Below are 27,011 nucleotides of genomic sequence, written 5' to 3'. Positions count from 1 at the left end.
GGTATATACATTGTGTAAGGTATATAAATACATTTTATATATTTTACGGAGTAAGAGTGAATGTTATGTAGAGTTTCATTTTCAAATACTTGTGTGCTATCATAAGACTTGAGGTGAATAAAATATTATTGAAGTGGAAACTTGATTTGTATTCTCAATCCCAAAGCATTTATACCGTAGGTATAGAAAGTAATTATGATAAAACACAAATATTATGAAACAATCCGAGGTGTTATCAACTACTTTCTACTCCGTATAATATAAACATATGGTATCATGTCTTCTCGCAAACGCTTGATATTTTGTCATACCTTACCATCTTCTCGCAAAGTTAATGATAATATCATTTGATGAATTGAACTTATGAGGGTTTTTTATATCAAAATCAAGCTCAAATCCATCTAGTTGTTTCTCACGACACACAGGTAACCAAGTCATGTCTCATGATATAAGGTTAGCAATTATCCTTACATAAGGAGAGCTAATTGTACAAAGATAACGATTATTCCTTCGTAAAGAGAGTCGAATTTGGGGTGAATGAACTATTGTGGTTGATGAATCAAATAAATAAGGTAAATCAAATTTGGTGGAGTTGAAGAACCAGATTAATTAAGTTCAATAAATACGATGTAATCTTGTTGCGTTATTTATTTATTTCTTATTGATCGGAAATTGTCGGTTGATCGGAAAACTTGTGTGAAATATCTATAGCATATATAAAGAAAGTAATTATGTTAAACCACGAAGGTTAAACAAAATATCCTAAATGTTATCAATTAATTTCTAGAGTTGATGAGATTTAGAACACAACTTTCTATCTAATTCATCTTAAAATTAGACCAAATACGAAAATTCAGAACAGACCAAACCAAAAAAATTCAGAACACACCAGAAAAAATATCATTTAAACCATACCAGTTCAAAAAAAATCAGAGCAGAAAAGCAAAAATAGTCACAGAAACAATTTAAACCATAAACTTAGAAACAATCAAATCAGAACTGTTGAAGAGAATAGAGATAATTGAATTCTACACAAAGCATGGTTAATAACCACTCTAATATCTCCATTTCTGCACTCGTATTCACCTATTCAATTCTACAGGGCTTTAAGATGGTTGTTGGCCGGGCCGGCCCGAAGTCCGACCCGACCCGGCACGAAAAAAAGCACGGCCCGACACGAGCACGCAAAAAGCACGGCCCGGCACGGGCCCGAAGTCGTGGGCCGGGTCTGGGCCTTAATTTTTTGGAAAAAGCACGACAAGGCACGGCACGACTCGACCCGGCAAAGCACGTTAAATTTAGTCAAATTAGCCTTAGGCACGACAGACTGACCCGGCACGAAAGCACGTGGGCTTGGGCCGGGCTTTCTTTTTAACTTTTCGGCACGGCACGGCACAAAACAACGTGGGCCTGGTGTGAGCCCAGCCTGGTTAGGCCCACGGCCCGTGGGCTTGGCACGAAGCCAGGCCCGGCCCAGCCCACAGCCATCTTTATTCCGCTTTACTAATTTTTAATTTTGTTTTTTTAGAATATCCAAAAACAAAAGTTCAAACTCAATTATCTCCGCACATAACAATCTAATATTATGTAGAAACATTTATCTGCCTTGTCTGAAACATGTAAAGGAAAATCAAATTTTGATTTCATCAAAAAAAAAAGAACAAAAAGAAAAATCATCTGTCTAGGTTGCTCTTGGTGTCGCCCATTCAACCCTAAGAATGAGATTATCATAACCATATCCATTGAGCTTATTGATAGCTCGCTCAGCCTCTTCTCGGATGGCAAAGTTCACGAACCCGAAACCTCTGCTTAACCCAGTTTTCTGGTCAATGGCAACATAAACTCTGGTGATCTGACCAAAAGTCCTGAAGAGCTCATGAAGATCAGCTTCTCTGGTATCCTCTGAGAGGTTGGTAACACGAACTGAGTTCTCTTCATTCCTGCGCTTCATATCAGTAGGAGTTCTCTCAGCACCTGCCCTCAAACTCGGAGGAACATAAGCTCCTTTAGAGCCGGTGGTAGAAGCAGCTGCTGGTCCATCTGTGGGAGGCTTATCAGCAAAACTTTCAGGAGGTGGTGCGAGATCCTTGTAGGGACACATCGCAGTCCAGTGGTTACCCTTTTTACCACAGGTCCTGCAAATCATGAGCATAGCACCTTTGCTGCCAAAGGGGTTATCCCCTGCAGATTTGGTCTCTTCTTGTTTAGCACCTGTCAAGAAAAAACAACATAAAAGGCAAGCTAAAACAGGGGCTTCTGATAATTCCAGGAAGAATATCACCAAAAAAAAAATCCAGGAAGAACATAGTCACTGAGAATTCTATGAAAATAGAACTATGCAATCATAGAATATGACAGCAATGACCAGAACAACAATAACAGTAGCAACCACAGAAAACATATTGTTCTATGTATTCAGAATGTTCTCCAACTTCCCACAATTACAATAACTACTTAAATTCCATTTACCCACCAATTAGTCACGGAATTAATTCCATGTGTTTTTTATGGTCCAAATGTTACGCAAGTGTCCTTAATACTCCCTACACCATAACAAGAATAACAAGCCGCACCCACCAATCCAGACACAAAGTTGTTGTCATTGTTGATACTCCCTCCTCCCTAATTGTTTGCCCCATGCTCCAAATGTGTTTTATTAAGGGTTGGGTAGATGAAATTGAGAAGAGACAAAAACGGTGTGACCAAATGTAGTTTATGAGAGTAAACATTGTGGCCCCATGTTCATTTTTAGTTATGGAGCCATCTTTTAGGACGGACCAAAAATGGCAAATGAGGCAAACAAAAGTGGACAGAGGGAGTACGTGCAGACCACCAATCTACCTATGTTTATCAAACCAAATTTATAAATGTAATTACAATAAATCTACGGAGTATCTCTTAATTAGATCTGACACAGGAAACCTTTTAAGTCTTATGTAAAATCTCAAGCCTACCTCGATACCAAACGAACCCCTGATCCCATTCAAATTCCCAATAATTATCCATCAACAAATAAAAAATATTCACCATGCACCAAATCTTTAGATCAAACAAAATGATTGTCATATTCATCCACACCTTCCCTTCAGCCAAAAATACTATACCAGCACACTCTATTTCAACCTTAAAAGATCAGAATTCATAGAACTGCAGATTTCTGAAGCATTGTCATGTATTAAAAAATATTCCTCAAGTTCTTTTCTTTTCGTAGTGATCCCTTCAATCTCCCATCTACATGCTCATCGATCAGAATAACTCAAAATTACTTCAGATATCACATATACCAAAAGACACAAAATTTACACCCACTCACCTCTAATTTCCCTGAGTTCGATCAACAGCCCTTAAAACATGAAGATCAACAAATTCACAGCTCTACGTTAAAGGAAATTACAACACAGCCTCATTATCGTCCTTCATTATGACACCATAAATCAAGAACCCTATTCAGCTCCAATTCCCCCAAAATTCTCAAGAACGTCATCGGTAAGAACAGTTAAACCCCTGCTCTCTTCCAATTATGCCGCAAAAAAACATTCTTTTACGGTGTGCTTGGATAACAAGATATAATGGAAAAGGTAGAGGAGATCGCGTTCAGAAAAAAGGAAGGGGAGGGAGGGAAAGAGGAGGAAGGGTATGGGAAAGAAAGGGAGGGGGAGGTGAGCTTCATTTTCCTTCCATATCTCCCCAATTTTGGAGGGATGATGTTTATTAAATAGTCCTTCTTTCTCTCAACCTTCTATCCAAAAAAGGGAGCTTGTTACCTCCCTTTCCCTTCCCTTCCCTTCCCTTCCCTTCCCTTCCCTCCCTTTCTCTCCAATTCCTCTTATCCAACCCATACAATTCACTTCCAGTGACAAAATCAATCAAGCTAGCAAAATCATTTGCAAATCAGTAAAAATCAACTTCAATAAGAAAAAATTAACACAGCCAAATTCAACCATATGAAAGGATCAACAACAACGACGATTAACACAACAAAATCAAACAGCAAAATCCAGCAACAAAACGGCTCGCAACAAAATTCAGGAAAATTAAGCAAAATCGACTAGAGAATAAAGGTGAAATCGAAACAAACCATGAGGCTTAGGGCGTTCAAGGGCGATTTCTTCGGTAGAAACCATAGTAAGACGGGCGCCGACATCAACGTGAACGGCATCGCCGAATTTAGACCAAGACCTACGCTCAACTGCCTTCTTGCTGAGGTGAGCTTTGGCTAGCTTACGAACCCTAGTTGTGGTGGTGATCTTAACCTTGCTTCCATCATCTTTGAATTTATACTCGATCACCTTTTTGACACCGTTGTCATCTGGGCCGATTACCTGCCTTGGAGGTAGCAGGAAATCCAAATCTTCTCCTTCGTCTTCGTCGAGTTCTCCCCACCGAACCTTGTTTTGCCCACCGTTCTGCATCGTTGTTGAGGAGAGAGAAACAGTGCGCCGGGGAGGAGATAGAGAATTAGGGTTTCGAGAGGGAGTCTGCAATTTGGGGTGTGATGGATAGAAAGAGTGAGATGTCCGAGAAGTTGAGCATTAACCCGATTTGGGTATTTGAAAGGTTTCGGGTTTACCGAAATGAAGTCGGTTTAGCCCATTGGACCAATATTGATATATGGCCCACGTTGGGTTGTCTTTAATATAAACGGAGTATAAATCAACTACATATAAACCCGCACGATGCTTCAATTAGACCTGATCAATTATAGTCTGGCCTGCTGACCGATCCAACCAGGACCAAAAAAGTGCAACACCGAGCCCTATGCGAAGCCTGTTGCGGCCCGTAAAGCCCGCACCAATTTATAAGTTTTGACATGATTTTTTATGTTAAAATCCGACCCGAATTTGATCACCTTTATTTCAATTGCATTGCAAAATTTGTGAAATAGTTCCTTTCATAATCTGTATATCCGATAAAGGATAAAATCTGTGTGCCCAATTATAACTTTATCGGGTAAATATGATCTTCTTTTTACTTAGTTTAACAAAATAAATCCAACTAAATTCAGAAAAAGTAAGTGAAAATCATGAGAATATAATGCACCCTAAAAGTATTATAAGCTCAAATAAGTTAAAATAGGGTAAATAAAATAATTCTTGGTATTTCTTTGTCTTTAGTTTAAAGAATAGTATAGATTTTGACAAGTAGTGTTCCTTGATAACACCAACTGAATTTTCATCGCCATTTCAATATTTCTGTAGTCTCAAATTACAAGTTTGTTGCGTACTTGCGTTGATGGTGTGGTAATTGCTATGGCCTATGGGTAACAAGGAAGAGGGTCATATAGTCATCTTCTAACTCAACACACCCTTAAAGTTCACGGCCTTAGGTCATATCCCGGCGTTGATGGTGTGGTAATTGGTATGTAATTTGGTTTTAAATAGATTGATGACATAGTATTCCAATTGATTTAGTCGGAAGATGATATGAGGTTGTAATTAAAATGGAGGGTTAAGTATAAGTTTGTAATTCAGATATCTAAAGGTTTGAGGTGGTAATTAGCAAAGAGACAATTTTATTGGGTTGTATTTGGTAAAGGATATTTTGGATAAAACCACCTTTTAAAGTTCAACTTTTTGAAATAACCACCTTATATGTTTTTTTTTTTAAAAAAACCACCTTAAACTTCCAACTTTTAAGAAATCACCACCTTCTGTTAACTTCCGTCAAATATTCCGTCAGTGGGGCCCACATCCAACGGCCAAACATTTGGAAGTTAACGGAATATTTGACGGAAGTTAACAGAAGGTGGTGATTTCTTAAACTTTGGAAGTTTAAGGTGGTTTTTTTTTTAAAAAAAAAAACACATAAGGTGGTTATTTCAAAAAGTTGAACTATAAAAGGTGGTTTTATCCAAAAAATCATTTGGTAAATTTTCTTTAAGTTTTACTACGGGTGCAAATGAGCTGAGACTCTCAATAAACTACTCGGGTTCGGCTCGGTTAAAGCTCCTTCACGTTCGTTTATTTAATAAATGAACTGAGCTTGAACAACTTTCGAAGCTCGTTTAATGAACATGAACATACGTATGCTCGTTCATTTATGTTCATGAACAACTCGTTTATTTAAATTCATGAACAAACTCATCTATTTGTGTTCATAATCAAATTCTCCATACATAATTGTATGATCATAGAGAAAAATCATGTTCTTTTTTGTCCGAGAAAAATCGTATTCGAACTTTAATTTTAACAACGAAAAAGAATATCATAGAATAAAAATATTTTGAATTTAAATGGCTCAATTAGTGCACGTTCAAAATTATGTTTTCAAATGGTTAAACTTTTAAGTAAAAAGCTCGTTTAAGTAAAAAGATCGATTATGAACTCAGCTCGGCAAATAGACGAGACGTTCATGAATCGTTCACGAACACAACTGTCTTAACCGAACCGAGCTTGAACAGATTTCTGAGTTCGGCTAAAAACTCGGGTTCGATCTCGAGCTCGTCTAAATTAAATGAACATAAACCTGAACATGAATAGGATAGTATTTGATTTAGCTCGGCTCGTTTGTACCCACAAGTTTTGGTATTAATGAAAACTACACACAAGTTATGCAGAAAATAAAAAAAAAATACCCAAAAACAATTAATGGTGTCTGAGCCCGGGTTCGAACCGGGGACCTCTAGTGTGTGAGACTAGCGTGATAACCGACTACACCACCCAGACTTTTTGTTTGCTATTCAGATATAAAAGTATATAAATTTAAAAAAACCACCCAAATTTAGAAGGAGTTCCCATTAATGTCTCGGCTACCAACCAAGAATAAGATCTTTTGATCCTTACGTTCTTCAACTATAGGGTTCCAATTTATCAATGTTGGGTAAGGAGGGGGAAGTTAAACACCAAGTTCAAATTGATAAAATATACTTAATGACCATAAAGATAGAAAAGCAGGTTAAGGTTTATGCTCCCAACTTTGTGTACACAATTAAAAGGGCAAAACATGCATGGAGAATTGGAGATTATCATTGTGAAACAATGTCATCTTATACACTACTCTACTAGTGATTAGTGAATAATAAGAAATACCGATTGGAATGTACTACGGACTTTGTACTAGACTACTAGTTTACAATGACATTGTTGGTACACAACACGAATATACCAATGATGTCTTGAGTGAGGGTCTGTGTACAATAGGTCTTAGGTTTGAAATCCCACGCCCCCATTTGTAATTTATATTGCCCTAATTGTTCAAAAGTTACGAACAAAAACATGCTGCAACGAGCTTGGTGTATTCGAGTTCGAATTTGAATTTGAATTTGAATTTGTACACAACACGAATGGACTAATTGTTCAAATTTGTTACTTTTTCGGACAGAAAATCATCCCAGCCTTCTCTTATGGAAAAAGAAATCAAGTCGCCATGAAATTATATATTATATACTCGTACGAAGTAATCAATATCCATATCTGCCATCTACCTTCACCCTTTGTTATTCCAGGAACACAGATCATAAAGGACATATAAACTTAAACTTATAAAGGAAAGAAAATAATACTCCTAGTAAATTGACTGGAGTATAAAATAAAAAAGAAGAAAAATCAACCAATTCTTCCTATCACCTGCAGTTTTATTTTATAAATTGATCTTATCACCATCTTTGGAAAATTCAGAGAATAGTTCCACAAATTGAAAACGTCAACAAAAGAAAACGTCAAAGTCGTTGAAAGGATATTTGAATACTTAAACTTAAACCTGACAAAACCACGAAAAATTTGATATCCGAATACTGCATACCATTGTGTATTCTGTATTTGATTTTGCTAACCCATAAGAGTACGGAGTACCTGTCAAAGGAGGTCAGTAAGGGTCGTCTTGCACCTGGGAATTTCTTTGAGTCGTCAGCCATACATTGTGTGATTAAGGACGAGTAAGCTATCTCAAAGCCGCGACCGAAAGTTTAATAATAGCAACAGCTGCACATGCCACATAACATTGACTGCTTCATTTCTCTTTTTGTTCAAAGGAAACCACACTAACCCATTACTCAATTGTAGACTTAATAAGTAAGCCTTAACCACCAAGTATTCAAAGGACAGACAGCCCAAGTTTCCACATGAAGATGTTCCCACAATTGCTAGTTTGTTACTCACCCTTCCCTTCAACTTGTACACCGTATTTCTCAAATCTCAGACATTATTACAAGCTGTTCTGTCGTAGTCTACACTTTCAACTCGCCTTGTCTTATCGCTAACATACATCCAAAACATTATATGGTCATCCAACATATCTGTTGCAACTTCTTCTTAAGAACAAACACATAACCTAACACTAATTCTAAAACAGGCAACATAAATCTGAGAGATATGATCGTTCCAAGTCTCACAAGGCCAAAACATAAGCTTAAAGATTATGGCACTGACTAAAGGTTACATCTTGCACTCTGCATCTAGCTACTAACTTGTTTGAATGAAGAAGCCAAATTAGATCCATATCACCACAAAAAGAAAGCAACAATATCCAACACCATTAATATCAAACAAAATCAGGCTCATGAACATGAACATGAACATGAACATGAACATGAACATGAACATGAACATGAACATGAACATGAACATGAACATGAACATGAACACGAACATGAACACGAACACGAACACGAACACATCAGTGACATTTTCTTGTTCCAATGTCAATTGCAAATAACAGAACAATTGACAAAGCTTTTCTGGTGAGTTGGACTGGTGACTACAGCCTAAACCAAGTGACAAACTTTAACTCTTTCTAGCATCAACTCTTTGTGTAACTCTGGATGATGAATCGTGTTCCTCATCTGACATAAATGCAATAAAACAGTAGAAGAAGGCACTGGAAATCGCTGAACAATAAACACATTCATGATTCATCCATCATTGCGACCAAGAAGACAATTTAGTGTCAAACCAATGTATAATGAAGATGTAGCAAACACAATGACAACAAAGAAATCCGCTAATAAGATAACTCACAAAACTCATCTTAGTTACAGTCAATAATAGTACTCCGTACAATGTTAGCCGTCTAGATCAATTGTTAGCAAAATGTATAGAGCCAATACATAGAATATATGGAGGGGAAAAACTCCATATTCCCAAGTATGAATTGTAAAGTCAATGTATTGCAAATAAGATATATGGATCTCAACACAAATTTAACAAGGAAAGAAATAGAAAAACAATCAAAGATTTACCCCCATTTTTTACAGAAATGTAGATAACCAGGAGAACCCCAAATCACTTATCCTCAATTGCTCCAATCCCGATCCCTCAATTAGAATCTTCCATGCCGGCATCGAATCATCCATAGACTGATTAATCCTATCACTCCTCTTCACCGCATTCACAGGCTATACCCACCAATTTAATCCAATCAAATCGAATCAGGCGATATGATCGCCGCCATTATGCCTCAACCGCGAAAAAAGAATCACTATAACTCCTAAACAATTTAGTACTGTAATGAATAACAAGTGAAATACAGGAAAAGAACGCTATTCCATCATCATTATAATCCAATCATTTTTAGTCACGCATCTTATAAAGTTGTTTCCTTTTAAAAGCAAGGAAACTCACCACCCCAATTTGCAAGATCACAGCAATCCCTGCAAACAATAATCCAACCTTCTTGCCCAAATTGAGCTTGGAATTCTGCCGCTGATTGCTCCTTAATGCATTAGCTTGAGTATTAGGGTTTGTCATACGGGGTGATCGTTGAGGTGGAAGGGGCTGTGGCGATGGTGGGGGAGGCAATGGTGGAGAAGGAGGAGGTTGTGGCGATGCCGGTGGAGGAGATGGAGGAGACAACCCTACTGGCAGCAGTTTTGGTGGCGAAGCCAGAGGTAGAGCAGGAGGAGGAGAGATAGGGGAAGGAGGAGGAGAGAAAGGGGAAGGAGGAGGTGAGATAGGGGAAGAAGGAGGTGAGAGAGAGGAAGGTGGAGGAGAGAGGGGGGAAGGAGGAGGGCGAAAGATAGTGGAAGGCGGGGGAGAAAGAGTGGAAGGAGGGGGAGTTAGACGGGGAGTTGGAGAGGAAGGCGGAGGAGAGAAAGGAGAAGACGGAGGCGTAGGAGTTGGCGGTGGTTGTGGTGGAGGTTGTGGTGGCGGTTGTCGATCAATTGGATTTTGCCCATTCTGTGATTGTTGAGATTGCTGTGGTGGCTGTGGTGGTTGTTGTTGGGATTGTTGTTGTGATTCAACAACGATAAACAAAGCAAACAAAAGCCCCAAAATAAGAAGCTTCATCAATGGCGGCCTTGGCTCCATTGCAAGATCCTTGTCTTCTCAAAATTTACCGATTTCTTACATACCCATCAAATTTAATAGATGGGTTTTCCCCAAATCCTCCAGAATCCAACCAATTCGTGAAATTAACGAAATGGACAGCTCGATTAAGCTTCCAATTGGACTAATTTCAATCAACTCGATCTTAATCTTCCCTCAAACCCACCAAAATCAACGAATTGGGTATCTACAAATTGCATCAAAAATGACAACCCTTTGATTTTAAGCTCAATCATCGAACAAAACAAGCAAACCCACAAAATCAAAAGAGGAATCTAGGGTTAGGGTATCAAAAAATTCAGGGTTTGCCACACATGAATTTTTATTTTTCTTTCTGAATGATTAAAGAGATTAAAAGATAAGGATTGAATATGACAGCTATGAGGTGTTGATTTCGGAATTGTGAATCTGAATTTTGGGCAAAGAAAGAAGAAGATTAGGAAGGGGGTAGGAGAGAGAAAGAGTAGCGCGGGTGACAAAGTTTATTAATCTGGGGAAAGGGATTTGATCTCCTTCCCCCCACCCAGACAGAGTATTACACGCTGTATTCTAGAGAGAGAAAGTGCAGCTACGAGGAAATTGAACGACTTCTTTTTTTCTCTCTGTCTTTTTTTTTCTCCCTGTCTTTTTTATTCCATGTTTTTCTATTAGAAAGATGATTACTCCGTATTTATTTATTTGGCTAAACTGTTTTTTTTTATACGGAGTACTTTATAGTTTTTGGCTAATATACATCATTTATCAATTATTAGTCTTATTACCAAGTAAGGGAATAAGCTAAATTATAAAATGAGCTATAAAAAACATTGAACTAATATAATGAGAAATTGTGCTCATTTAACTTAGCATTTAACTTGTAAAATAGGTTGGTGGATTCAAATTGATATAAATTGATTGTTCGATGAAACTATAGTTATTCGTTCGTTAATTCCGATTTTGGATCAATACCTATTCAAAGTTTTTGATTTTCGAGCGGGTACTAATCATAATCTAAGTCAAGATTTTTTTAGTGTTAAATCTAGATAGAGAGGTTTGTTTTCATTTTTATATAGTGTCTAGATAGAGAGGTTGTTATGCCATATAATTGACATGAATGCAACATGTAACATTGATTGCAAAGGTATGGTACTTAAAGTACCCAAAATTCGAAAAATGGAGTATTGGCCCAAACGCCTAGTGGTTAAAATTGAGTTTGCTTGCGAAGTTACGATACTTAAAGTACTCAAGTATTGGCCCAAACGTCTAGTGGTTAAAACCAATGACTTATGTACAATAAGTCACATGTTCAAATCCCCATCATCCATTTGTATTATACATAGAAATTTTTGCATAACTATATGTTTAATTTTGCATCAATTTTTATATAATATAGTCTTTCGAACTTAATCTTATATAATGTCATTTAGAGTGTGTTCTTTACAACTTAAAAATACATATTTTAGACCTAATAAGTCCAGATAAATTACAATCGGGTCCAACAAGTTTACTCTCTTACTATTAGGTCTAACAAGTTATAATCAACTTAAAACAAGCATAAGCATTGTTCTCTTCTAATGGTCTGATATGAATTTTCTAGCTATGATCTGATATGGTCTGATTTTTCCTGGTCAAGTATTATCTAGTCAGAATTTTCTGATTTGGCCTGAATTTTTCTTATCTGGCATGTATGATTTTTAACAAAAATAAGTACTCCGTACTACGGAGTAAGCAATAAGAATAATGAGAAAAGATCCGTAGAAACAACACCTTCATAGAGAGCATTGCCAAGATGGATGGAGGACGGAGAGGCGGCTAACCGTTTTGTATTATTGTTCTTTTTTTTTATACCGTTACCATTATTCTTTTTTTTTTATATCATTGTTTTCATTTTTAATACCATTAAATGTTCAATATATTTACAGAATTGTCATATTATGCTTTACTTATACATAACAATTATTGAAATTTATTTCCTAAGATGGATATAATTCCTTGCCTTATTGGGTAACTTTAAGGTATACCAGTTTGGTAAAGAAATCCCGTCATATAAAACGGGATAAATGATAAGACTTAGGGCAGCCCAATTACTATATTAGTGGGCCCAAAATTATGAGTGACCTTGCTTACAAAATTACCAGCTTTACAAAGGGTAAGGGCCCAATGTTTGCCGTTGGTTTTGTGTTTGGGACAAAACGAATATATTTTTCATCTATCAGAATTCAGATAGACATCCTCTGCTCCATCTTTTCACTTCACATTTACTTACATAGTTAAATATATAACTAAATGTGAATGTTATTAATATAGTAACTCGGGGCATTGTCCGGACCCAAAAATTAGTTACAAGTAAAACCAGAAGGTCAGTCACCAATACATATATGAGTTTTGCAGTATATATACTTGATGAGATACTATTTGAGATATAGGAAAATACAGAAGGACCAAATTACAAGGAGATTTCGATGGAAGGGATGTGTTGAATGTGTGGCCAGTCCATCCCTGTTGAACGTTGGCATCTTTGTTTGAGTTGTGCTGAACAGTACTCAACAGAAAGCCGAGTGAGCGAGGTAAGTTTGGGCATCCAATCCGGAAATGATTCTAGTCTGTAACAAAGTTTAATTTCAAGGGTTTGGAGGGCGGTCAAGTACTGTATCCAACTAGGTAGAACCACCAGCACCGGGAGATTAACCAATTCCAAATGTCGGAGGGAATGTTGGAGGGATCGCCATGTCACCACACTGACAATCTTTCCCTCTTCTGATAGGCTCAAATCAGGGCTATCGTCGATCTTTAACGACTCCAAGGCAGTCAGATGCACCAATCCTCCACACACACTCTTTAATTTCGGGCATTTACCAATTTTCAATTCTTGCAACGAAGACAAGCAGTTACGAAATAACTCTCCTACTTCATCCAGACTCTCTATTTCCTTGTCACTGTCTATCTCCAGAATTTTAACACTGTGAAAAGACTTTTTGGGCAATGAAGGTAGCCGTGTCACCATGTCTAACCCCAGATGCCTTAATTTAGGAAAGTTAAATGAGAAAATACTACTTGATTCCCCATTCTCATCCCCTGTTTCCGTATCATTTATCACCCTTTCAATAATTTGCAATCTTTTATTGGAATTCGATACAGACAAGTATTCCACTACGGGGCACTGCAATATGGCTGTGAGTTCCTGGCAATCGAATATGACCATTGATTTCAATTGAGAAAACAGAAACTGTGGCATGCTACTGCTACTGCTGCTGATATCGAGCTGATCATTATCTTCAACACACCATCCTTTCAACTTTGGCAGTTCCCATAAGAAAAGTCCTTCAAGAGATGGAAAGAAAGACGACCCTTGAGCTTGTGTAGAAGCAGCTCTCGTATGTCTTATGCTATTCTCTGTTTGACCGTTTCCAATGTACTCCAAACTCAGCAACTTTTTAAGATCCAGGTTTTTCAGATGCAACAGGTTTCCTAAGCATGTCAAGTACTGCAATTTCGGACATTTATCAATCTCTATTGCAACAAGATTTGGGTAATACGTTGCCAGATTATCTCCCCTTGCCCATCCCGGCATTCTTATACCACGGTATCCCTTCATCCCAAGTTCCTTGATATTACAATGTGGCTGCAGCTCTTCCACTAATGCTTCATCGCTATGCCCTTTTCTATCACCCTCCTCTTCACAAAACTCAAACTCTACACAATTTAGATGTTCCTTTGTACTCAGGGATCCTCCCTCCCTTGAACCATATTCCTTAACATTTGTAATCTTGTTAGAGAAGATGTTGATTTGAAGACGATTTTTCAATTTCGTTAGATCTTTTAGTTCTTGCTTCCAACTTGAACTCAATTCATCATTTACTACAAAATTAGTGAGTGTGTGAAGGGCAGTAAACTTATCCATTCCCCTAGGCATACAAGTCAACCCATAACAACATTCTATGTCCAAGATCCTAAGATTAACTAGTTTGCTCATATCTTTTGGTAACTCTATAAATGTATGTAGGCACCCTCTTAATATGAAAGTCTACAAATTATACAGTTTTGTAATTGATATGGGGAGCACTATCATAGTTGAATTGTGAGAGAGGTTTAAATACCTTAAATGCAGCAGGTCACCTATCAAGTCTGGCAGACTTTTATGTGACCAACTCAAGTCCAATGCCCTTAAGTGCTTCCAATTAGCTAGTAATGCATCAGCAAAATGTTGGTCCATCTTGTCAGCCGGTATCCAACTACCAAAAACAAGGCATGAACGTATATAGGTCTTGTTGAAAGAGTGCCTTGCAAATTCGCTTTTTATAACAGAGGTGTGTCGAACTTTTTTATCCACAGTATTGCTGGTGATGATATTTGTTGAGCAAATCTCCTTTCCTGCTACTTCTAGAGCAACATCGTGCATCAGATCATGTATCATAAACCGTTTTATATCACCAGATTTATCTCTCCACACGTTTTGGAAGAAACATCTCCGCAACAAAATCGAAAAGTATTCCTCACCAATATCTTCCATGCTTTGACAATCGTCTGGTACAATGTAACCTTGAGCAATCCAAAGGCTAATCAACATCTCTTTCTCTATCCCAAAATCCTTAGGGAACATTTCACAGTAACTGAAACAACTCTTCAATGGGGATTCTAGGTGATAATAACTGAGCTTCAGTATAGGCATGATGCCATTATTGGATTCTTTGATCTTTGCTAATCCAAATTCCTGGAACATTAGCCACTTACGTTTATCTTGACCATAGAGAAGACTTCCCACCACTCTTATGGCAAGAGGGATGTTATCACAATGATCAAGAATCTCTTGGCCAATTTTAGCCAAGTCATATGGAAGAGCTCTTGATAGTTGTGATCCAAATGCTGTTTTTTCAAACAAACGCCAAGAATCCTTCGTTGACAATCCTTTGAGCTCGTAAGTTGGACCATCTCCAATAATTCTCCCCGTCTCTTGTGAACGTGTAGTCACCACAACCCAACTTTCACTTTGACCTCCCATCAAGTACTCTACCAGACCGCGCCATTGCTCACGATTCTCAGTCCACACATCATCCAAAATAATCAAGTATTTTCTTCCTGCCAGTTGATTCTGAAGTTGGCTTTGCACCAAATTCATCGAGGAATCATGATGTTTGACATCAGTAGCTGATTCGAGAATCTTACCAAGGATTTCTTTCTTGTCCAGCTGTTTTTGATCTTGGTCAGAAACACATGTCCACAACTTCAATGGAAATGCACTTTTGACCCTTTCATCTTTAAACACAAGTTGCGCAAGAGCAGTTTTTCCCAACCCTCCAATCCCCACAATAGTAAGGAAAGAAACATCTCATTGCACATTATTAGACTCCAACAACATACCAACAATCATCTCCAAATCAACCTCTCTTCCAATTATATCATCTGCATACACATAGGAACAAGTCTCTGGCCTTCTACTCTTGATCGGCTTAGGGTCAAAGTTAAAGCTAAACTGACTATTATAAGCAATAGCATCCAACTTTCTCTTGATTTTCTTAACCCCTTGAGCCATGTTGTAAGCAACCCCAAACTTGCTAAATACAGAGAACAGACGCACCTTGATACCCTTGGTGAGCTTCTTTTGTTGAGCAAGAGTGACAAACTCGTCAAACAGATCATCTGCTTCATAAACAGCATCCTTGAGATTCTCGACATAGAGTTGTTCTTGTTCAGACAGCTCTTGCTTGGCCTCCGCATCCCGAAGCACAGCTTTGATTCTGGAGACAGTTCCACGGAGCTGATCTAGTTGTGACTTGTAACCAGCAACGGAACATATGTCTTTGAGATCAGAACATTCAAGCGCTGCAAACAAGGTTTGAGCAACACACATGGCTGTTCCTAAGTCCATTTTAGACTTACAGAATGTAAATATATGTTAATTACGCGATTGTAGTAGTGAAAATTACTCCCACTCTACCAGAAAATTCAAATTTGATGGTATATTATTGACAGAAAAATCTGTAATACACACACAAATGCACTACGCTAGTAAATTATAGTGCTAAACTGCTATAGTATTGCTTCATTCAGCTTTTCCAGGCCTCATTTGTTGACTGGTAATAGTCATTATTCGTACTTTGTACTCCGTATTAGTTTAAAGTTTGGGAGTGGAGGACTTTGAAAAATGGACATCAACACAAAGTCTAGTTTGCTAATTTCAACTTAGCCAGCTTCTATTATGCTTTTTGGCTTTAATAGTTGTCAATTAGGTAGAAAAAAATCCAACTTTAAAGAAAAATGTGGCTTCTTTTACAAAAGTTATTTACTCCTACTTGTGTTTTGCAGACGACATTCGAGATCGCCATGATTGATTCATGGCTGTCTGAAAGTCTGATACCACAGAAGAGGAATTGATAAGTTGATCATACATAACCCGCCCAGGGTCGCAAAAATGACGGGTTTGGGCAGAATTTCACACTCTCCCCTAAATTATGTTCAACCTAATTAAGCTCATTTCTCTTTCTTTCCTCTTAAACTCTAATCCTGTCTCAATCTTTCCATAATCCAAAAAAATCTCTTTTATTCCTCCCAGGGAAATCTTCCTAATCAGGCCAATCTTCTCCCACAATCATAATCGATTGTGCTAAAACAATCAGTTAGAAAATACAAAATCGAGAACATTAGGAGAAAAAAAAACCTAAATGAAACCTAGAATTTAAAACATTATAGTCAATTAAAATTGAACATCATACTATCAAGAATTGAAGATGCAAAAAGATTCAAAGCATTAAATTTCACTGAAATTGCACTCAAATCAACACAGAATCAAATTTCAAAAAAACAAAAGAGAGATAGGCGACCACCGCCCACACTATGCCACTATCAGCATCCCATGGCAGCCTCTGGCCCTCTGCCAACCTCTATCTTCAACACTGCCACTGCCACTGCCAACAGAATCTCCATAGATTGAAAAGTAAATCGTAAACAAGAAGAAGAATTTACATACCTTACTCTCCTGATCATGAATTTGGATCATGAATTTTTGTTTTTGGCCATTAAAATCCTGTCGTTCCAGATAGTACTTTAATGGATAAATTCAAAAATTAAGAAGTCCGTAAATGATGGTTAGTGGCATACTGGCATTGCATGAGAAACGAAGGCGTCATATCGTCGGTGAAGGTGGTGGTGGTTGTACTGGTGGAGACGGAGACGGGGTTGTGGTGGAAAGGTGAAATATTTTAATACGAGAAAGTAACATAAATTGATAAAACATCGGAATTAGGTTCATAAAAGAAATTAACTTAAATTTCACGAAAAAAAATAAATAATTTCTTTTTTGGAATAAGGGATAATAGAATTACAAATGAGTTTAATGTGGGTAAGAATCCGTTTTATTCGACTTATTTTGTATGAACTTATATTATTTTTACGTATTTGAACTTATTTAAATATATTTGTCTGAAATAAACTTATTTATGTGTAAAAATGTATGCAAAACATTTATTTTATCTGAACTTATCTGCATTTATCTGAATTTAACTAAATTAATTTGTAGGAAAGAAGTCAATATAAGTCGAACAGAACAGAACATAAAAACTTTTAAAGTGTGCAAATAAGAGCATTTCATAATTTTATCTTGTTTGGATATGAAGATGGAAAAATATTAAAACAGGAAATATGAGGAAATTTGTGGAAATCTCTTCGTTAAATTTTGACTATGTTGTTTTCCATAGTTTTCCCTGATCTCCTCAAAAGTGAGCAATTTGAAATTTAAACATTTATTTTAAAAATCAATTTTTTTCTTCTTCCCAACATTAGATACGGAGTATTCTATTTTACATAGTTTTCTCATAATAATACACCAAACAAATTATAAGATTTTCACATCTTTATGCATACAAAGTATTTAATTTACTTTTCTATAGATTTTTACGGTTGTACTCCACTTTTTCTCACATGTCCAAATTAAAATAGTTCCCAAACACGGTGTTAAAGTCTAGATAAGTTCAGCCTATTCAAGTGTAATAAATTATAGGAAAATAATAAATTTAGGAATAAATGTAGATATTCGCATGACTCTAATAAGAGTTAATCTTACCCTGCTTACCACGAAGTCATGAACCACGAGATCGTGTGTGATATTCACCTTCTTCTCGGCAAAGGGGTACACAATCGTGTGCACCTAAACAGTCGTGTGGTCTGTCTCTGATACTCCCTCCGTCCCGGAATACTCGACCCGGTTTGACCGGCACAGAGTTTAAGGGACTTGAATTGACTTACTTAATTTAATAGGTAGTAGTTGATAGTGGGGTATTATTTTAATGTAGTTAGTGGGAAATGAGAGTAGGGGTTGAATTTTTAATTATTTTTTGTATGGAATAGGGGTAGGTGGGTTAATAGGGGTGGAGTGAGAAACAATATAATATTGTTAGAATATTTCCATTTTTAGAAACAGGTCAAGTATTAAGGGACGACCCGATAAGGAAAACAGGTCAAGTATTCCGGGACAAAGGGAGTACTTTTCAATATTGATTCACGTCTTTACATGATTGTGCATCACACGCTTGTCCGATCATGCTCAACTCCGACAATGTTTATGCCTAGGTAACATCTCCAGAGTCCAACAATCTACTTATAACTAATAAGTTCAAATAATACAAAGTGAAATACTCCCTTTGTCCCTAAAATATTTACTTATTTGACTTAATGCGGTCTTTAAGACACGACTTAAAACTTAAATATTTCTAATTATATATGCGTAAATTATAAAAATTTGATATTTCAAAAATACATATTGAAGCGAATCTAGCAAGATTTAACATGACTATATTTATTTTTTATTGACTAATGAGAATTCATGACCAAAGATTTTAAAGTTTGACCCAAAAGTTATAATGTGACACAGGGAGTAAAAAATAAGTAAAATTCGAGTGAAACAATCATCACCCCAATTCTGCCAAATACTCCCACCAGTCCCTTAAGACTCGACCCAGTTTGATTTTTTGTACTATTCACATAATTTACTTTGACCCTATTTTATTTCTAGTATATGAAAATAAATGCTAGTATATAATATATTGTTGACTTCATTTTATAAGTTTTTATAGTATGTAGTTAAAGAAATTGGTGGTCAAAGTTGTGCATTAACAAACTTATCCGATCAAAGATGAGCCTAAAGTCCGAATGCAGGGAAGAGGGGAAAATGAAAAATTAAGGGCTCAGCGTTTATCTAGTGTTGAGCTAGCTAGCTATTCTGCGCACATAACTGCGCTGCAGTTTCTTCTCTCTCCTGCATTGTCCCATCTAATCAACCTGTTGGACACTAGCCACCACTATTTAGCTTGGGCTTCGAGCCACTAGCTATATGACATTTTAGCTCCCACATTTAATTTATAAATAAATAAATTTAAATCTTGATCTAGGGAGTATTCGTACTGAGGATTGCTTTGGAATGGTTGACCTTAATTAGCTAAAAATTGTCAAACTGGTGAGAGAATAAGATTTGATTTCTGAGCTTGTTTTTATGTGAGTATTACACTACGAGAATCTAACAAATTTAAATTATTATGAACAATGTTAGAAAGTTTACTTTAAAACTTCATCTTTATCTTTAATTTTGTCATTTAGAGAGTATTTAGTCTATGTTCTTTTCATCTTGTTCTTATTATCCGCTTCATACTACGGATCAAAGTACTTCTTTTTATTATGATCAGATAAGAAAAAGTCAGACTCAATCAGACCATACTAGATCAGGCGAAGAGATCATAGCTTAATACATTTAGATTATGAACCTTTAACATTAGCACCGGGCCCTGGCTTGGTGCTCGTATTGACTATTGAGACAGCCTTTGTATGCACTATGGAGTCGAACCAAGGCCATGGCCGATGGCTCCTACACGGCCTTTGTCTTATTATATGAAATAGACCAACAATAGATTTTATTTCTCTATAGCCTTGTTAGTTGTTACTCTGTATTTCACTAAATTTTTTCAACAATTGTTACATAGAGGTTATAGCTTCTCCTCCTGATTGGCTGAAGAGAACAGAGCCTTAGTGTGTGTCACTTATACACTCAAACACTGCATCACATGCTAGTTGGAAAAACACAATGCATTACGGAGTATAAGTTTGTAACACCCCGGATCAATTTAAATCACATCTAACAAAATTAGCAAAGATTACATAGTACTACGACCATCCAACTCATTCATCCATGTAATTCAATGTCAACATTACCAATTGTTATAACAGTGCACAAAATCTAACCATTTAACCGATTTATACGACCATAACATAACCCCCAGCACCATATCAATTTCCTACACAAAATTAACAACTTCTGTAGCTAACTTTCCTCAAAAACTAATAATAGTTTAGCTTAGCTTCCTATGTTAATATATAATCCTCTAGCAAAATGCAACCAAATTCATTCATTCCAAAGCGCGAACATTGGAACCTGCTGAGGGACAATACCTAGATTATGTTTACTTAGGCGATCACCATCATTACTAATCGTGCATTCTTCATATTTCTGACCATGTAATGGTAAGTACGAGTTGCTCCCATCAATGTTTCTCGAAGGTAAAACCAAAGACATTGTGTTGTCTTGAGCTTCACTTTGATCATTTCCTTGATTGTTCCACATAATACTAGGCAAGTTATTCGAGGCATTGTCGCTGCCATTTATGATAGCAAGTGGTTGTGGTTCAGAGCAAGCATTGTGGTCTTCTAGGGCAGGCGGTGGTGGTGGAGGTGGTGGTGGTGGTGGTGGTGGTGGAGTTAGTTCCTTATTTGGTGATGGCCGCTTTGCTAAATCACCACCGATGAGAGTTGAGCTCGACCCTATTCTCTTGACATCATACCTGCTCATATCGAAATTGGTTACAGCACTCGTGCCTCTGAATTTTATGGCTGCTATGTCATACGCCTCTGCTGCTTCCTCTTGTGTGCCTAACATTAACATAGGAAACTATTAATGAAACAAGAAATTGACTTAATTTTAGTGTAGGAGCTATTTTAATGTACTATTTTTAAGAATGGCATTTCATTGTAAATTAAAACTGTAAAAAACTTAAAGCACGCCATGAATATGATCATGAAAAACTCACTACATAAAACGTTAAAGGTTTAAGGTTTAGACAATAACAGACGAGGTATCTTTTAGTTACCACGAGGATGAGAAAGGATGAAATCATCATTAGTTTTTTCTCGAATACCAAAATGAGATAAAAGCTTACTAAAAGTGCCAAGGTACAAGTCCTTGTTGCCTGCTACCCGTCCGATTCGAGCCTGCCACCTTCCATGTTGATGATGCCTATGAAAGCAACAACAAGAAAAACAAACTTAGCCAATTACAGAAATTTTAAGATGGATCTATCTTTACTCATTTACTAAAATTGTATGTGCAATGCAATAGTTATTCACATGCAATTATCCATATACATTATGCATTTTACCCCCAATTATTTGAAATTGATGATTGAATATAAAAGCTGCCAATTTTGCACTATTATTGAGTACTCATTTAATTTGGAGTATTATTGTTCAAGACTTCAATTGTCACATAATGGAGTACATACCTTGTTACACCTCGGTACATTGATGCTCCTCTTGAAAATCCACTACTTTGTCTGTGACACGCGTATCATAAACAGTAAGGTGTAAGTATTTTCTATGTCCGATATTATATTAGTCGCATTAATAGTGTAATTTGAACTAGTTCATCAACACAAATCATCAATATCCGAACAAGGAAGTACCTCCTTAGATGGGCAACAAATTCTTGTCTATTCATGTTCTTCATATCTTCAAGTTCTTTCTCATAATCAGTTATCTGGGTTTTAGATAAAGGAAAGTAAACATCAAAAGATAATTAAAGTCAACTCAGGTTACATTTTATTTGCTTAATTAAGTAATGTTTGACTTTAAAAAAACTTACAGGAAAATTTATATGAGTAGTTGGGCCCCAGTATTTCAGTGCTGCTAGATCATAAGCTCTGGCTGCCTTTTCTTCTTTGTCATAACCACCTGATACATACAATTATACAAACAGTATTAGAATGAGTAGTCACTCATGACATATAACAACTTTGAACAACGTGTGATTTTGTCATGAACATAAATCAACAATTATATCCCGGCTTGAGTAATGAACTAATGATATTTATCCATAATCGTTTACGGTTAAGGAAACTCTTATACTGCATTTCTTAGTATGTTAAGAGTGTTGGAAATTCTTGTTGGGAAATACAAAAGAAAAGAGAGTACAAATGTGAATAGTATTTTTGTCCATAATCCATCCATATCCATATACTACTTCGTAATCGGAGTTCAAATGTAACCATTAATTCTGGACAGAAGGAGTATCATTGTATTATTGTCGTTAACCATATAGATTAAAAACACTTTTGGATACCATGAGATGCATCATTCCTAGAAACTTTTACAATAAATCTTAACAAATCAAATATGATTAGATTCCAAATACAAATCCAAGTAGAAATGAAAACCATCGGTTAATAACTTATAATATCCAACATTTTATTCTTTTAATGCATGTAATTTGAATTTTAGCAGAAAAAAAGTACATGCAATTTGACTTTATGTTACATGTAATAAATAAAAATTAACCATCTACTCGAAAACAAAATTGAAGAAGTTTCACATACCGAGGTACACTGCAACGTTGCATAATTCCAAAACCCAGAAAGTAAGAAATATGAAGAGGAAGAAAAAAAAAGTCAGTTTCACGTGAATATTACAGCACAGATGAAGTTGAGAATCAGAGAAATGTAGAACCAATATTCACCCATCGATGAAAGTTGTCCTTGTCGTAAAAAAACCAAGCAATAAAATTCTGTATAGTGTAGAATTTTTGTACTCTGTTTTGGAACAAAAAAAAAAAGTTTACTAACCTTGCCTTCCTTTTCTCGTTTGTCCCTCTTTCCTACAGCTATTATCCCATAAATGGGCTTCATATCTTCCTGTCCACCTATGCCTGGCCCAACTTTTTAATGTTAAAAACAGAGCGCAACCATACAAAATAAAAATATTCGTTCCCAAAATATTGCATCATTTGTTCTTTACACTATTCACACTACGACTTTAGCTATTTTTTTTGATTCATACGTAAGAAAATTTCAGTCACATGAGGTGAGGTTAGATTCAATATATATTTTCTAAATATTAAATTTTTTATAATTTTTAGTTGCACATGATTCGAGATATTAAGAGTGAAAGTAATGGTTACAGGAATAAAAGTCAACCATAGTGGAAAATCTATTTTCGAAATGGAGAAAATAATAATTTGACAATATTTTTGAGACCCAAATAAAACTTACTTGGTAACCCCGCGATATTGAGATGTTCTGTGACCGAATGTATCAAGAGATTTTCTAGGGACGAGTTCTCCACCGCCATTGAGCGACTTAGAGTGCCCTCTTTTCTTGCTATCGGCCACTGGATTCACGGCGAGGGAGAGTGATTGGAGTTGACCACCACCATCACTGCCACCCATATTCGGCGGAGTTTGTCTAAGCCAGGATTTGAACTGGGAAATGGCGGCCCCGTCGAAGGGGGATGATGAGTATTGATGGCATTGAAGCGATTGTGAGCAACCGCCGTTGAGAATAACACCTCCATTTTCACCCCCGCCGCCGCCGTCTTGATAAGGGCACGTTTGGATTTGGAGTTGGTTTGAGGAGAATTGGTCTTGGGGAAGTGCATTGACGTTGATAACCATCTTGTTTTCTTGGTCTTGAGACGTTGAGTAACAACAACCCATAAAATCTTCCAGCTTTGGGTGCTGCTCTTCATTCCCATACTTCCACTCTAATTTCCCAAAACAAAACAACAATAAAAAAGTTACGAACTTTACTAATATGACACTAAAATAATCTCCGGTGCAACAAATTGAATAAAAATCAAAACCTGAACAAAGAACATAGAATTTCTAAGATTTTATCACGATAAGTTATATAATTCAGACAGTATGCAACCTTATCCTTAATTAAGTTACTACTGTAAGTAAAAATAAAATAAAATAAATGGTGCAAGTACCTTCAAGTTGAGGGTTGGGAGCAGAAAAAGGAAGATTGTGAAAGCCGTTAGAGAGGGCGGTAGTAAAGAAGGAACCATCATCGGAACGGAGCGGTATGAAGGAGGTGGCGTTATTGTGACGCGGCGGCGACGACGACGGTGTAGAATTCACTTCTTCTAGTTGTTGTGAGTTATGAACATCATCAGTTATGTGATGGAGTTGAGGGTGTGGAATGAGAGAGAATCCTAACCAATTGCTCATTTTATTTCTTCTTCTTCTTCTTCTTGTGTTTTTTTTGGTGTTGTAAAATGTGCAAATGTTTGTAAGAAATAGGCAAAACCGACCTTGGGTTTTGTACCACTCTCCCCCTGCTATCAGGGCTAATAAATCTAGTGCTCGACAATGTGTAAGACAAAATCTATTCAAACTTCTCTTTTCTACCTTTCAAATTTATCTGACGTTTTTACAACCTTTTTATTTTTATTTTTATTTTTATTTTTATTTTATATATAAAGACTTTGTTTGATAATTGAATTGTTGGAATTGGTTTATTCGACTTGTTTGATGAACGTTACTAGTTACTACTCGTGATACGGAATTGGTTTACTCGACTCCATATTCTATTACTCTGTAGTATTTGATCCGGTAAAGGAATATTCCAAATAAAAAAAAAAGGTTCACATAGTGTAAAAAATAGTGTGAATGTGGATTGGAAAAAAAGTTGACATTATCAAACTTTTTCACAAGTTTTAAATAATCACATAAAATATTAAAATCACTCGTACCTACAATAGAAAGTAAAATTAAACTTGAGTAAAATTTAATGAGTCTAATATTAGTAATACCATCTAAGCACTATAATACCAAACATTTATTACTACAAATGATCCAAAGGACATTGAAAATTATGTTTTTCTTTACAAAATGGCATTTTGCAGATATAACTTGGCAAGGATACATACCAATTGAGGTTGGCATGAGTGGTTAAAGGCCTCTTGCTCCTTAATCAAGGTCTCGGGTTCGAGCCTTAGGAATAGAAAAAATCTCAACTGGGAGGGATGCTGCCTATCGAGGTACCCATATAAACTCCCGCGGGAGATTAGTCCACTCGCCGAAGGCGGTGGAAGCTCCTCGTAGTAGAACCAAAAAAACTTGGCAAAGACACATAAAACACAAGTGTATGTAGAACTGTAACAAAACCTTGTTTACTTTTATTGGTTGAACACTGGAGTAAAATTGATCAAAAGTAAGTAACATTCCGTACATATTACCTAAACGAAATCCTTGGTAATTGGCAAAAATCATTTTAAACCATGAAAGAATATAATTTACGGCCTGCTTTGTTCACCTTATTTCCACAAGTTCATATAAGTTCAGTTAAATTCAAATACGTTCAAATAAGATAAGTTCAGGAAAATACGGGTTGGCCAATTATAATTTATAAGTTTTGATAAGTTTTAATAAGTTTAGATAAGTTCATATAAGTACGGATAAAATAAGTTCAAGAAAAATAAGTGAAAATCAGGTAGAATAGAACGCAACCTTAGTAAAATTGAAGAGTAAAAAATTAACATGTACTCACATGGCCGTAACTCTTGCTTGAAGTCCAATGTAAAATTTGATTTTTTGTTGGAGTAATTAGTTAGCCAATGGGTACAAATAAATTGTAAAAATGGATGAAGAAATCTTGGGTATCGTGCCTTGAATGAAATATCCCTCTCCCCTTCCCCCGTTTCAGTTGTTGCAGAGGGTAAGCCAATTAGCCATAATACAGACAGCAACAAAAATTGAAAGAACAGAGACCAGGACTCAGGGAAGGGAGTGGCAAGATTTTATCCACTGTGTCAATGTCTATATCCATCACCTTCTCACCTCTAATCTCAACCGTCCATTAAACCAACATATAATCGGTTGATACGTACTTGCATAGGGTGGTGTGCAGTGTTACCAACAACAGCTGAGGCGTAGGTGATCTATGATCAACTAGGAAACATTTTTGCTTTTATATAAGCCGTTGCATTTTTTATTTTAAAAAATATTTTAAAGATATTTTGATGGTCCAATATTTCACATTACTTTTTCATTAATTAGGATTAAATTAAAAAAAAAAAAAAAAAAAAAAAAGAGGAAAAACGTAAATTTACTACTCAGTCTAACTATTGAGCAAAAGAAGGCGCCAATGAGTAGAAAAATAGTGTCAGGGATCAGCTAACCAGACATGGGGTTGGGAGGTGCAGGTGCATCCTATAGTCATTGGACTGGCTCACATTATAGGACCAAAAACTCGACCTTAATTCGGCATGGGATATAAATCAAATTATTTTAAAGGAAAAATAATGTAGACGAAATTTAAACTCGAATACAATAGACCATCTGATTACTTGAAAGGAATTATACAAAGTACGTATGAAGCAAGGGTTTTCTATAACCCGGAAAATGAAGTGAAAATGTGCTGAAGCTAGTGGATCCTCTGTCCCAAATCCATGTCCTATTCAGTGTCCCAACTCAACAAAATTATATTAATTCCATTTACTATGATAAAATTGGTGACTTGTTGGTTAAGGTGAGGGAATTTCAATGAACAGTAGGTGATTACTTATTGAAAACAAACTTTTTGCTTGAGATTTATGAAAAAATCATTCTCAGATTCTCAATAGGTAAATAAACCTCATTTCCCCAAATAAAATAATACTGATCACGCTATAAATGACATTTCTTAAGGTGGTAGATGACTAGAGGGTGTGCACTGTGCACGAGTCAAAAAATGAATTATT

At 36.4% G+C, this 27,011-nt stretch overlaps 4 protein-coding genes and 1 non-coding gene across 6 annotated transcripts; all 5 read right to left on the bottom strand.

Annotated features, from left to right (window-relative positions):
• Positions 1-1,557: 1,557 nt before the first annotated feature.
• LOC110803913 (uncharacterized) lies at positions 1,558-4,512 on the bottom strand. The gene is made up of 2 exons (XM_022009456.2): positions 4,079-4,512; positions 1,558-2,211 (listed from the first exon to the last, which is right to left on the bottom strand). The coding sequence occupies exons 1-2, from the start codon at positions 4,410-4,412 to the stop codon at positions 1,682-1,684; spliced, it is 864 nt and encodes a 287-aa protein (XP_021865148.1). The 5' UTR covers positions 4,413-4,512; the 3' UTR covers positions 1,558-1,681.
• Positions 4,513-6,591: 2,079 nt separating this feature from the next.
• On the bottom strand, positions 6,592-6,665 carry TRNAV-CAC (transfer RNA valine (anticodon CAC)). The gene has a single exon. It is a non-coding gene; the product is annotated as a tRNA-Val (tRNA).
• Positions 6,666-9,015: 2,350 nt separating this feature from the next.
• LOC110803903 (leucine-rich repeat extensin-like protein 3) lies at positions 9,016-10,893 on the bottom strand. Its single transcript, XM_022009443.2, has one exon. It carries the CDS (start codon positions 10,242-10,244, stop codon positions 9,507-9,509), a length of 738 nt encoding a protein of 245 aa, XP_021865135.1. The 5' UTR covers positions 10,245-10,893; the 3' UTR covers positions 9,016-9,506.
• Positions 10,894-12,687: 1,794 nt separating this feature from the next.
• Positions 12,688-16,107, bottom strand: LOC110802990 (putative disease resistance protein RGA3). Its single transcript, XM_056834537.1, has 3 exons — positions 15,600-16,107; positions 14,339-15,494; positions 12,688-14,146 (listed from the first exon to the last, which is right to left on the bottom strand). The coding sequence occupies exons 1-3, from the start codon at positions 16,105-16,107 to the stop codon at positions 12,688-12,690; spliced, it is 3,123 nt and encodes a 1,040-aa protein (XP_056690515.1).
• A 4,278-nt stretch (positions 16,108-20,385) lies between these two features.
• Positions 20,386-26,099, bottom strand: LOC110803895 (AP2-like ethylene-responsive transcription factor BBM). Of its 2 annotated transcripts, XM_022009438.2 has the most exons (9): positions 24,258-26,099; positions 23,540-24,029; positions 23,114-23,196; positions 22,868-22,876; positions 22,138-22,226; positions 21,959-22,032; positions 21,779-21,829; positions 21,437-21,513; positions 20,386-21,149 (listed from the first exon to the last, which is right to left on the bottom strand). In XM_022009438.2, exons 1-9 carry the CDS (start codon positions 24,496-24,498, stop codon positions 20,626-20,628), a joined length of 1,638 nt encoding a protein of 545 aa, XP_021865130.1. In that variant the 5' UTR covers positions 24,499-26,099; the 3' UTR covers positions 20,386-20,625. The 2 variants fall into 2 exon arrangements, with proteins under 2 accessions (XP_021865130.1, XP_056684585.1); XM_056828607.1 differs by lacking the exon at positions 22,868-22,876.
• Positions 26,100-27,011: the final 912 nt, after the last annotated feature.

The sequence above is a fragment of the Spinacia oleracea genome, chromosome 1, assembly GCF_020520425.1.
Source record: "Spinacia oleracea cultivar Varoflay chromosome 1, BTI_SOV_V1, whole genome shotgun sequence".
Taxonomy (NCBI): Eukaryota; Viridiplantae; Streptophyta; class Magnoliopsida; order Caryophyllales; family Amaranthaceae; genus Spinacia; species Spinacia oleracea.
The sequence above is the reverse complement of the archived record's forward strand: the minus strand, read 5'-3'. Positions and strand labels throughout refer to the sequence as shown.

Coding starts and splice junctions, on each gene's coding strand:
- LOC110803913 (XM_022009456.2), bottom strand. CDS start 4,412: ATGCAGAACGGTGGGCAAAACAAGGTTCGGTGGGGAGAACTCGACGAA. Junction 2,212..4,078: donor TGAACGCCCTAAGCCTCATG/GTTTGTTTCGAT, acceptor TTTTCTTGACAG/GTGCTAAACAAGAAGAGACC.
- LOC110803895 (XM_022009438.2), bottom strand. CDS start 24,498: ATGAGCAATTGGTTAGGATTCTCTCTCATTCCACACCCTCAACTCCAT. Junction 21,830..21,958: donor TTTGTTGCCCATCTAAGGAG/GTACTTCCTTGT, acceptor CGCGTGTCACAG/ACAAAGTAGTGGATTTTCAA. Junction 21,150..21,436: donor CTTGTACCTTGGCACTTTTA/GTAAGCTTTTAT, acceptor TGTTAATGTTAG/GCACACAAGAGGAAGCAGCA.
- LOC110802990 (XM_056834537.1), bottom strand. CDS start 16,107: ATGGACTTAGGAACAGCCATGTGTGTTGCTCAAACCTTGTTTGCAGCG. Junction 15,495..15,599: donor TGATTTGGAGATGATTGTTG/GTATGTTGTTGG, acceptor TTGTGTTTAAAG/ATGAAAGGGTCAAAAGTGCA. Junction 14,147..14,338: donor GGTGACCTGCTGCATTTAAG/GTATTTAAACCT, acceptor TTGTATGCCTAG/GGGAATGGATAAGTTTACTG.
- LOC110803903 (XM_022009443.2), bottom strand. CDS start 10,244: ATGGAGCCAAGGCCGCCATTGATGAAGCTTCTTATTTTGGGGCTTTTG.